Source organism: Pectinophora gossypiella, chromosome 6, assembly GCF_024362695.1.
Source record: "Pectinophora gossypiella chromosome 6, ilPecGoss1.1, whole genome shotgun sequence".
Taxonomy (NCBI): Eukaryota; Metazoa; Arthropoda; class Insecta; order Lepidoptera; family Gelechiidae; genus Pectinophora; species Pectinophora gossypiella.
The window spans coordinates 10,280,095-10,293,167 of record NC_065409.1 but is presented as its reverse complement, the minus strand read 5'-3'; the positions used below and the strand labels follow the sequence as shown (position 1 = coordinate 10,293,167).

The 13,073-nt window shown below is 38.5% G+C and overlaps 1 protein-coding gene across 1 annotated transcript in view; it reads right to left on the bottom strand.

The window, feature by feature from the left end:
• Positions 1 to 13,073, bottom strand: part of LOC126367606 (atrial natriuretic peptide-converting enzyme) — a 51,981-nt gene that overhangs the window by 4,298 nt on the left and 34,610 nt on the right. The window contains exons 3-6 of the mRNA XM_050011211.1: positions 11,056 to 11,254; positions 5,530 to 5,689; positions 678 to 935; positions 8 to 191 (exon numbers count right to left, since the gene is read on the bottom strand). Of these exons, the coding sequence (XP_049867168.1) occupies positions 8 to 191; positions 678 to 935; positions 5,530 to 5,689; positions 11,056 to 11,254 (801 nt within the window). The remainder of the gene's footprint in view (positions 1 to 7; positions 192 to 677; positions 936 to 5,529; positions 5,690 to 11,055; positions 11,255 to 13,073) is intronic.

Genomic DNA, 13,073 nt, shown 5'->3' with positions numbered 1-13,073 from the left:
GTATCACCTGGCTCAGGAGTACACGATCCTGGTCCGAAGTAGTCTGGGAACCTGCCGCAGTCGAAGTGCGGCTTCAGCCGGTCTGGCAGGCGAGCCCCGCAGCCGGCGTGGAAGGCCCGGCAGTACGCGCGACAGGGTCGGGTCACGTGTGCACCCTCGCAACGGGGCTGCAGCATTTGACATACGAAGTCCTGAAACATGTTATAGAACATTATAAAGTAGACATATTAATATTTCCTCGCCTTATGGAAGAAATCGCTTTAAACGATAAGGCCGCCATTTGCCTAGTTAATGTATTTTTTTACTTTGGTGCAGTAAAATAATATATATTTGTATTGTTTTGTATTGTATTGTAGAATAGAATGACGAAGAAAACTATGTCTTTCTTAGGACTTTGTATTTGACCTTTTTTTATTTTTTGAACTACTTATTTTCAATTCTATACATTTGTGATGGAAAATTCTACTTCATATTTAGAATAGAGCTGAATCTTTCCCCTCAGTGTTTGGTACGATGTTACTTACAAGTAGATGGGTGATGTTAGTGAAATCGTAACAAATAATGAGGGGGATGATTTAGAATTTCATGATCAAAAGTGACATCTTCTCACCATTTGTGGCTCTGCCTGGGGATTACTGGCATGAGTTTATGTAGGTGCGTTAAAGAAAAATACTTACTTGAGCAAGAAATGAGCACTCTGCATCCAGGAGTTCCCTGTATGCCACTAGATCTCGCAATAAGGCGTCTCGGGAGGCGTGCCCCACCAGGTTGGGGTAGCTGGTGGAGTTGTATGGCAGGTGAGAGCAGAGGGTAAGGGTGATTGGAGAACATTCTCGAACCTCCTCCACTTCCTCGGGTATGGGCTCAGTTGTCGGTGCCGCTAGCGGCGTCGTATCGGACTCCTTTAGGGCTTGCGACGATATTACAGAGTTCTCCTGGAAATTAATTGGAATAGATTTGTTTAGTGGCACGAACAAGCTGGGGACAGGGAGGAGTGGAAGAAGGGAAGAGAGGCCTTTGCCCTGCAGTGGGACATTGAGGGCTATTAATAATAATAATAGATTTGTTTGTGTGTGACGGATGTTCCTCTGACTACCCCAATTGGGATATAGTCGTGAACTTATGTTATGGCGGATTTGTTATGTGAACGTCAGGGCCGTCTATGTAGTATCACATCTTAATAAAATATATGCAGAAATATTATACGCATTTTGAGCTAATGTTGTAGTAGGCTCAGCTGTAGGCCATCTACGGGGTCCACAGGTGGCGGATAGTGGAACGGCCATCAGATATGATGGTTAGCTGCGAATATAAAAATAAGCAGTCCCCGACCAAACAGCGACAGGATTAGCAGAACGTAGTGGGTAGCTCACTGGGACGGGCTAATCTATAAAATGCTACTTAGGTTCTATGACGATCCTGTGACGTAGCGAGTAGGCGCCGCTACTTCAAAAGCGTACCCCTGATGCCGGGCAGCAGCGGTATCAGTACTGGTTGGAGGCCGAGGAAATGCATTCTGGTAGGGCTCTAACTAGAACATCATCGATTGAGAAATTGGTCGGTGTACTGCGGAACGGAAGGCAATTGGGGCAACCACCGTTCTACACGCCCTATCTATGGAGTAATGAAAATGGGAAGAACCGGAGAGGAAATATGATTGGCCACCTGATACGACACGATTCATTTATAACAAACATTATAGAACGAAAAATTGAAGGGAAGAGAGGAAGGGGTAGACCTAGGATAACATTTATGAAACAAATAAAAGAGAAGGTGCAGGTCGTGTCGTATCGGGAGGTGAAGGTTTTGGCGGGAAGAAGAGAGGAATGGCGGTTACTCCACCGACAAGAGCGCAGCTCTTAAATAGAGAGAGAGAGAGCTAATGTACTAAGATTGTGAAGATTTGTACTTTATAGCTATGAGCGCTAAATTGTATTTCTTATACACGGGCCATCCTAACGTCAGGACCGCGGGTGTATTTCTGGGGGGTTAAAATAGCCTCATCGAAGCAATTCATCTAACAAAGCAATATTGCAATTTGACATTTGCGCATATAAAATTAAGTGCGCAATGCAAACAAATGTCAAATAGCAATATTGCTATCTTAGATGATTGCTTTCATGTGGCCATTTTAACCCTCCTGTATCTCGTTAACGGCTACAACTATCATTCTGAAACCTATGCCAATGTTCAGTAAGTACGCAATTGTGCGTATTAAGATATGTGATACTACACAGGCGGTCCTGACTTTCACAGATATTAGAACTAGTTAGATATTGATTTTGCCTTTAAGTGTAGTAAAACTTAGGTAGCCTCATTATCAGCCTCCTGCTATTTATCCCGCTCTAGGTGGGGTTGGCACAAAATGTAAAAACATGTAATACTTAGGTGCTCTACCTACACTAAAAATGTTTTTTTAATGCTTCCAATTCAATTATTTTAGCAAAATATTGTGATACACAAATTATTGTCCAATTAATCGAATTCTCGGTCTGAACACAAACCCGTAGGTAGTTAAGTAAACGTTTTTTGATTTGTTTGAAGTACTTGTGTGATAGAGAATATAATACCTATTAAGTACTATATACAATAAACTAGGCAAAATAAAATAGGATAGGCTAGGTATGAGACGTGGTAGCCCAGTTGGTAGATCGCATGCCTCTCACTTTAAGGTCGCAGGTTCGAATGATCGGTCGAATTTGTTTTCGAATTCATGTTTGGATCATAAATGATTAGCATGTGCTCAGGGATAATGCTAGGGAGATGATGATAATGAGATAGACCAGGTAGGTATATACAAAAGAAAATATCTTATTCTAAGTACCTACCTAATCGGTCTACATAAACTACCTAATCACTTTTTAACGAGTTCCATAGCTTGTATGTTACTTCACGAAAACAAAAGAATAATGTGCGTAAAGACAGTAATATTTAACTCAATGGGTACCTTAAGTAACTATCATTGTTACAATTCGTTTACTTTCGCTAAAGCATTGTGACTTGGTTAAAAGAGAGGTGAAACCTTATTATAGAGGCCAGAGCTACGATTTTTTTGCTTCCATTCAAAAAATATTACAGATTAATTGCTTAAACCTATCCACAAACGGGAGACTTTCGAGGAGTTTTCTTGTAGTACTTACTGACATTAGGCATTCTACACTCCGTTAGATTTATTAATAAAGAATAATGTTCAGTTTCTTTAATATATAAGTACTTAAAACACAATAACGGGTTCTTACCGCGTTTAAAGCAGGGATATGATACTCCCGATATTCCACCACCACAATCCAATTCCATTCCAATCTCATCAGTCATCCCGTGATCATGGCACTTGCAACAGTGTCGAAATATCGGGAGTCTCATATCCCTGCTTTAAACGCGGTAAGAACCCGTTATGATGTGTTTTAATTTTTATAATAACCGCGTAAACTTAAAACTATGTATATAAGAACTTTTAAGTACTTACCTATTTCTACTTAACGTAGGTAAATATTGAATGATTTGTAAATATCAATTAATGACGTTTTCATGTCGTAAAGGCTCAGACGACCTTACTATCTTATAGATAATTAGCTAATGACTCGTGTGATTAGTTTTGCGAGGTAATTATGTTTGCTGTCAATCTTACTCGCGCCTCGCAAATTGGAAAGGCGTGTATGACAACCAATAAAGGTTAAGGTGACGCTTAGAAGAGCTGGTGTTTATGGTTTTAATGTCGCCCATCTTAAAGACATACTTACTCCGCTTTGTAATAACTATAAATTCAAAAATATTTTATAAGTACAGTAACTTTGAATCGTATATTTTTACATAAGGAACGTCTCATCCGCGTAAAACTACTGCAGTTTCTCACAACGCAAGAAAAACCTCGGCACAGGGCCTTAGTCATTATTATTTTAAAAAAAACTTTGATATTATTATATAATTTAGTAGTTTGGCTGCACAATATTAGTTCCCAGACAATTAATCCCATGCATTCATATCTTCTAAATAATCACTAACCCTTATAATTTTTTTTTTGACAAAGTTTATGTTTAATTAATGTCTTAAAACAGTCGAAAGGTAAATTTTGAATATCAATGAATCTTATTGTATATTAATCCATTTGTATACCTACACTAAGTAAGTACCTATGGTCAAGTCAAAATAGATACAAATTCACCCTAGTTTCATTAGGACAATGCGGGCTGATCACCCGATTGTTCGAAAGTACGATGATCGTATTTCGGAGGGTACGTAAAGCAGTCAAAGGCTTTACTCCGGTGGGAAATAGGCGTGAGTCTATGTATTGTATATAGAGGTTAGTTATGTTAATATGTACAGTCATGAGCAATATAATGTACCCACTTTAGGACTCTGCCGCACTAACATATTTGACATTTAGTGAGACTTACAGTTCAATTTCTCAAAAAAGTTAATGTGACATGGTACCAAAGTGTATATATATTAATGCTCGTGACCGTATGTATGTTAACCCCAATTTCGTACTCAGTGGGGCCTGGCAGGGTATATTATTTAGCGAATAATTAGACATGATTATGCACAAGTAAAACTCATTAGGCTGAAAAATGAGTGGGTATGTCGTTGTCTATATTATAAGCAACGGAGCGGTTAGGTCACCGCCTGAATAATTATAATAACTGAATATATAATATCATAACTCTTTGTAACTTTATGAACACGATATTTATAATATGTATTTTAATTAGGTGTTACGCATTGTTTGTTTCAATTAACAAAGTAGACGTCGTTTCCGTATTTATAGTGACGAAGAAATGACAAATAAACCTGTTTGTTCAGGTATCTAGCGAATACCACAAAAATCACTTTATGAGCACATAAAACCTACTACTTTGTTTTGGTTTTTTTCGAAGCTGCTAGTGGGCCAGTATGGTAGTCGCAACTGATTCGTAACTAACTCATTGCGTTGCTTTTCAGTTGCTACTGCAATTAGGGTACCATTATATGTTTACCATCAGGCATAGTTGGGCTAACATACTTGGCCAATATAAACAAAGCAAATGGAATTCTATAGCCTCTGCTTACCCCGGTGGGAAATAGGCGTGTGTTTATGTATGTATGTATGTGTCACTTTATGAGCCCTAGTTTGGCATTACAGGCTGATCACCTGAGGGTCTGAAGGTAAGATGATCCGTGCTTCGGAAGGCACGTTAAGCCGTTGGAACTGGTTACTACTTACTGATGTACCTAACCCTGACATTTGGGACATTATTGACCACAACACGAAACAAGTAGATTGATTAACTTTAATTTGATTACGTACCTACAGAAAGTACAGTCATGAGCAATATAATGTACGTACTTTAGGATTCTGTCGCACTGACATAGGTATTATTTGACATTTAGTGAGACTTACAGTTCAATTTGTCAAAAAAGTTAATGTGACATGGTACCAAAGTGTATACATATTAATGCTCGTGACCGTACGTAATTACCTACATGATAAATATAATTGATCAATAACTGAGGCAATATTTCATAATACATATTATTATGTCAGGTGCATACCTCCAAGTGCAAAGACTCAGGCAGTAGATTGAGGCTGTCGAGGTAGACGGTCGGTTGGCTGAGCTCCCTGGAGATGACAGCAGCCACCTCGCTTGTGCTCACTGCGGTGAAGATAGGCTCAAACGACACCTCGAAGTGGACACGGTCGCCGTCATCCGCGCTGGAAATAACAAAACAAAGTTAATAAATATTCTATACGAAATAAATGTGGGTAAACCATACAAACCACCCTATAACCACTCAAGATATTCGCCAAAAATAGATAGGTATGGTGAACTGTACGCACTTCTTCTATCGTGTGGGTTGTGAGGTGAATTACCAACCTCATCAACCCTGGTGTCAGGGTTATTATTGAGCCGCCAAAGGCCCCTGACATGGCTCACATAACGATTACTCACTTACATCAGTAAGTAATAACCGGGACCACCGACTTAACTTGCCTTCCGAAGCACGGATCATCTTACTTTCAGACAATCAGGTGATCAGCCTGTAATGTCCTAACCAAACTGGGGATCACAAAGACCCCCAAGGAAAATCATTTCCTGATATGTCCCCACCGGGATTCGAACCCGGGACCTCCGGATCGTGAGCTCAACGCTCAACCACTGGACCACAGAGGCCGTTCGCACTGGTTTATTCATTGCAGTCACACTAAACATAGATTGCCGTACCATTTCATGTGATAAACTAAATTAGTTATAGGTACGCCAAAGATTTAATGACACTTATTATAAGTAACACAAAGCACAGACACACACAGAACAGGTCAGTAAGTTATGGGTACTTGTACATCTTGCGATGGATGTATCTCTGCCTACTCCAATTGGGAAATAGTCGTGAACTTATGTAGTCGTGAGTTTGCACCCGCAATCTTTCAATTTCAATTTTTACATATTTCCTCGCCTTACGGTTGTCTGGAAGAAATCGCTTTAAGCGAGAAGGCCGCCATTTACCATGTACTTAGTTAAGAGTTTCTGTTAAGAGTTTCTAAATATTTCCTTTTATTTTGGCGCAATAAAGTATATTTGTAAGTACCTACTTAGTACATAATAACCATCTTTTTTTTGACGTGACTTATTGTAGATTTGCCGCAAATAGCCATAACTACTTCGCCGGACAAATGGGGAGCGCTGATGGGTCTCACCCGGTACAAAATTTAAGACAACAGTTGGGCGCGAACCTCGGCTCAGGGCATCGTCTAAGAGGGCATAACAACCATCGATATAAAGTCATCCTCTAGGTCATCTTGTTTTTCTTGTTCACTTGATTGTGCATGCTGTGACTACTTGTAATTGAGCTAGCTCTTAATCTTTTTTTTATTGTCTGTAACTTTGCATGTGCAGAGTGTAGCTTGTAAGTTGTCCATAATAAATAAATAAATAAATCCCTTTCTAAAACTGAACGCTGTCGTGAATGTATCATCATTCTAGGTTCTTTTCATTTTACGAAATTGAGAACGTAAGCGATGAAACTTGTAATTTACATGCTATACACGGAAGAAGAAAGGGCCGCGACATAGGCCGGAACAATAAAGTGGTACAGAAAAGACGTATAGAAAGCGCGGAGCCACCTCAAAACAGGGCACGTACGGTTACTTTCTCGTGTCAGCTACAATGACCATATCAGACACCATATCTCACCGATACAGTTTTAATCGCATCAATATGTCTATTAAGATAACTATTTGTAAGTCATAGTCGGGCTCAATTTCACGCACGTTTTAAGTAAGTACTTATAAGATGCTTAATTGGACATGCTGTTGTAACTTATTTATTATTTTCAAAGCTTACTATTGCCATTGGTTGCTATTGATGTCTGGAAGAAATTGCTGCATGAGCAATTGTGCTTTTTTTGTATATGTTGTTCTTATCTCTGTATTTTGTGTCCATTGTGCTCAATAAAGTATTTTATCTATCTATCTATCTATCTATGTGAATACCTAACAGATGTTTAGTACGATGCCGATGCGATGTTAGAAACATTATTTTTCTTCAACAAATACACACTTGCTTATTTTTTTTTTATTCTAAACTATTTTGTCACTTACACATTACCTACATTGTTACTTTGAGGTCGCAGTTTAATAACAAATACGACAATCACAGGCAATGATTGTCGTATTTGTTTTCGAATTCATGTTTAGATCACAAAGGAGCAGCGCTGAAGGAAAATATCGTGAGGAAACCCACGTTCCCAAGAAATGCATCTTCGGACCTCCGAAGTCACAGTAGGTACAGTAGGTCACATAGGTCACATACCTATGTGACCTACTGTATTGGGCTGGTTTTTCTTTCGCGGGTTGGAAGGTCAGACAGGCAGTCGCTTCTGTAAAAAACCGGACCTATCAAATCTGTAGGTTAGGTAAGCGGACCCTGTGAAAAACGGGATAATGCTACGGAGATGATGATGATGATCTAAACTACATTGTCATCACAAATTATTTCTTATTACCAAAAAGCACAGCCAGCGAAATTACCTTATATTTAGGTTATCTACTCTAGGTACCTACCTATTTATTTGGAGAAATCTAACTATAGAACCAAGATAAAAATACGAACATTAAGATATCTACACTGTACCAAAGTCTATTTAAGAGACATTCTAATCTATTCATCCGTAAAATAATTGTGACTTGCATGTTCTTTTTAAATATGCCGCTTTATAAGCGTAAAGTTCCTTTCTAAACGTGAAACAATTTTCTAAAACAGATTGGAATTATGAGGAAGTTACGATATAGTCGTTCTCTTTTTGTTCATATTGATTATGGTTGTAGTTTATTATAGTTTAAAGTCTTTGTTCTCTTCAATTTTCCTATTAGATAACATTGTTTAGCAAGTGCAATTTGCAGTCTCGATCACGATCAGATCAACCTCCAGAGATTTCGAGAAAGTGCCACTTTCTCCACCTCATATTGGAATAAGCGACGATGTTTCAACTTTACATCACTTTTTCATCGTCATTATACTATTGAAGATATTAAAGTGCAGATTGTTCAAATGACATGGTGTAAAATCACGTAATTTATTACAGACTGATGACCTGATTGACCGAAAGTTAGATGATCCGTGCTTCGGAAGGCAGGTTAAGCCGTTGGTCGCGGTTACTAGGTACTTACTGATGTAAGTAGTCTTTACCCTGACAATGCCCATGCATTGTCAGGGGCCTTTGGCGTTGGAGTTAGACAATTACAACCCCACATGATAGAAGAAAAATTCAGTTCATACAAGACGAAGTTATTCCCGAACAAACATAAAAAAAATATACGGTCGAATTGAGAACCTCCTCCCTTTTTGAAGTCGGTAAAAAAGAAGAAGAAGTAATTTATGGATTATCTCCTTTGAACTCAAAGTGTATACTCGGTAAGGTCTGGGGCAAAAGGAAAAATACAAATTGTACTACTCCACTGATCCTCATCCTGGTCACGTCGTAAAAGGGAGCTAATGGTGCATACAAACTAATATGTATTAAGTACTTGAAATAATTGTAACAGAACATCACTATTCCAAAGCAATACTAAGCACACAGTCCACATTTCTTGCACTTTAGCATAGTATGTCAGTGCACTCTAGGAATATTAAAAGAATCTGTAACTATATAAGGTACAGCCATGTGCAATATCATATACCCACTTTAGAACCCTGTCGAACTATAATATTTGACATTTAGTGAGACTTGCAGTTCAATTTGTCAAAAAAGTTAATGTGACATGGTTTCAAAGTGTATACATGTTAGTACTTGTGACCGTACAGTCATGAGCAATATACGTATAATGCACCCACTTTAGGACTCTGTCGCACTAATATATTTGACATTTAGTGAGACTTACAGTTCAATTGGTCAAAAAAGTTAATGTGACATGGTACCAAATTGTATACATATTAATGCTCGTGACCGTACATGCGTATACGACGTACAAAAAAGTACATTTATAAAGTATGAAATCTCTAAATCTAAACCGACTATATAATCGACTTACATCACTCTTATTTAATATCTTTAGAAGAGAGTCTTTCGAATAAACAAAATATTTAAACGAGCTTCTTTTGTAATAACAATATGATCAGTGTAAAATGAAATCATATCTACTTACACACATACAGGAAGTTAGTGACACCGTAGAGGGGGATGATTCAGACCATGATTATGAGTTAATATCAAGTTTTTATTCCGTCGGAAAATTCATGAAAATTTTAGTACCTTTTCCATACTTTTGCTACGGAAAATTCCACTTGATACCAACTCAGAATCTTGGTCTGAAACATCCCTCAAAATTTCGTTATGACGTCATTACCACCTGTATACTTATATACATCATCATATTTACTTATTGAAAATTGGGTACTTAACTAAAGTGTTTTACGTAACTGTAATGTGACAAAGTTGCCAGTGCTATGTTTTGTCACATTTTTGGAGATAACAAGAACGGCATAATAAAATTACAATGTGGAAGTATTACCCGGAAGTTACCTACATTATTTCATTACGTGAAGTGAACTTCACGCACCAAAATATTCGTTATAATAACATTTTGTGACGTAACGTCGTATACACTTTTGCTGCGGACCATAATTTAGTCAAATGACGTTCGCGTTCTAGTTTCTGGCAAATTAAATCAGTAACATAAACATAACATAAACTGCCTATATACGTCCCACTGCTGGGCACAGGCCTCCCCTCAATCAACTGGAGGGGGTATGGAACATACTCCACCACGCTGCTCCACTGCGGGTTGGTGGAGGTGTTTTTACGGCTACTAGCCGGGACCAACGGCTTAACGTGCCCTCCGAAGCACGGAATTAACTTACTTTTTCGGACAATCAGGTGATTCAAGCCTGAAAAGTCCTTACCAAACAAAGGATGTCCCCATCGGGAATCGAACCCGGACCTCTAGATCGTGAGCCTAACGCTCTAACCTCTAGGCCACGGAGGCTGATCAGTAAACATTCTGTCAATTTCGCTAAATAAAAAAGTTTAATTACTTACTTAATACCTAAACATTCAACACAAAATCAGTAAATATTCTGTCAATTACGCTAAATAAAAAAGTTTAATTACTTAATACCTATCTCCGATGCTCCTTCAAATTGTATAAGATGAAATAAGTACATTAAGCATATATATTATGGCAGCACCCTGCCACACCTATATTGGTAAGTTGGTATAACTTTTACTTACCACGCAGAGCGGATTTGCCCTAAAGACCAATAGCCCCGGGCCTAGTGCCAGCTAAGGAATTTACTGATGATAGAAAATATGATTATGATAACAAGAAATATACCTACGTAAGTTTAATTTAAATGTTTAATTGTACTTTTCATACATATCCCTGAAATCTTGGGCAATTACAGTTAACTAAATGAATCTAGGTATTTCGATCAAATTTAATTACTTAATTATGACGCCTGACAAAGAGGCGGCTGATACTACTAAGTACATGGCCTTGTCCATAGGACGGTAAATCCGTCACTGCTATCATAACATAACAAACACTTTGTTACACACACAGGTAATACAAACCACACATACCTGTCTAAGGCGAGGATCTCAGCAGAAACAAAACAGGATCGCAGATCGGACGCGCGGTAGAGGTCATGCAGCGCGCGGCGCAGAGCGCCCTCCCGCGTGGCGTTGAGGTCCCTGCCCTCCCAGCCCTCCCCCCACTGCGCCACCACGAACGACCCTCGGAACGTCTGCCGGTTCAACGGGTCGCCGAACAAGTACATGTCTGGAAAAGGACAAAAAAAGTAACGTTAGGCGCGGAAATGCGAAAGGATTTATTTTGATATTACCTGCTGAGATCATACAAAATTACTTATACTAACAGCTATATAGCTAGCTAGCTGTTGTGCTTTTCTGTATATGCTGTCCTTATCTCTGTATTTTGTGTCCATTGTGCTCAATAAAGTATTTTATCTATATATCTATATGTACCCACGTGTTCTACCTCACTCTATGCGTTGTATCTCCATAATGGTATCAAGACAAAAATAAATTTGTAAAAAAAATGTTTTCCACAACTATCCAAGCAAATTATACGTATCTAGATATTGTCAAAAAACTCGTGCTACAGAAAAAGCACGTCATAATTCATTAAATCAACAATTTTAAATCTTTACAGGCAACGATATTAACTAGTGTGAGTTACTATGGAAATTCAATTGAAATGTAGAGTCTAGACTATTCTATTTCATTTTTCTCTGTGTTCTGCAACGTCTAAGTACCTACTACCTATAGATAGACCTATAGTTTAAATGTAGAACTGGGAGTTGTCGGTCGCATGGAAAAAAAACCCAGTTGAGAAAGATTGAAGCCAAAACCAAACTCACTTGTTGAAGCATAAAGACTTGATAATGTTAAAATGGAACGTAAAATCACGACAGATTATTATCTTCACTTTCCTTTCAACACGTGCGTAAAGCTACTTACATAACTTTCATATTTCCCAACAAGGCCTATTTTGACCATAAATCGACTGAACGAATGTAGTTTGGGTAATTATTTTGACAGGTTACATATTGCGGTCTTCAAGTTCTCGTGTTATCTACGATCTTGACTTACAAAAAATGCCATGGTTTCAAATATAAATAACAAAGTCGGGGCCATAAATAGTGGTTTATACCTCTATAAAACATAACATAAACAGTCTATACGTCCCACTGCTGGGCACAGACCTTCCCTCAATCAACCGAAGGGTTATGGAGCATACTTAACCACCACGCTACTCCACTGCGGTTGGTGGAGGCATTTGGGACCGGGACCAACAGCTTAACGTGCCTTCCGAAGCACGGAATCATCTTTTTTTTTTCGGACAACCAGGTGTGAATCACCTGCAAAATCTTAGCCAAATGGACGACAGTCTCACAAAGTAATTTTCGAAAGTGTCCCCATCGGGAATCAAACCCGGACCTCTAGATCGTGGGCCCAATGATCTAAACCACTAGTGGTTTGCTTATAATAAATTATGTATTCAATATTTAGATCGGGCTGATTTAGATCGTACACTTGTCGCAGATCAACAAGGCCGTAGCCGAGGGCCGAGTGACGGGGCATAATACGTGATACCACAAGTACTGGCTGCAAAAATATCTGGGGTACAGAGAGAGATGGATGACGTAATATAATTGGGTCGTGTACTAGGTTCGTAGTCGTTACATGGTCATGTCAGGGGCCTATGGCGGCTCAATAGTAATTCTGAGACCAGGGTTGATGGGGTTGGTAATCCACCTCACAACACGATAGAAAAAGAGAGGAGGTTCAAGATAAATTATGAAATTCTGATTACTAAATAAAGACACATCTAAAAATAATGAAAATCATTTTCTTTTTTATATTTAACTTATTTATGAATTTTAAACAAGATAAACGTTATAATAAGTCTGACTTTTATCATGTTTTTCTATGACGTCACAGTGTGCTTTTCAAACAAATCCCATAGTAATTTCGTGTTTTGACGTTTAGTAAAAAGTAACTGATTTGACTAGTTGGAAATTAGCCTATTAATTATGAAGAGAGAACCGCCCAAGAACGAGGACTAGTGGGTCGGG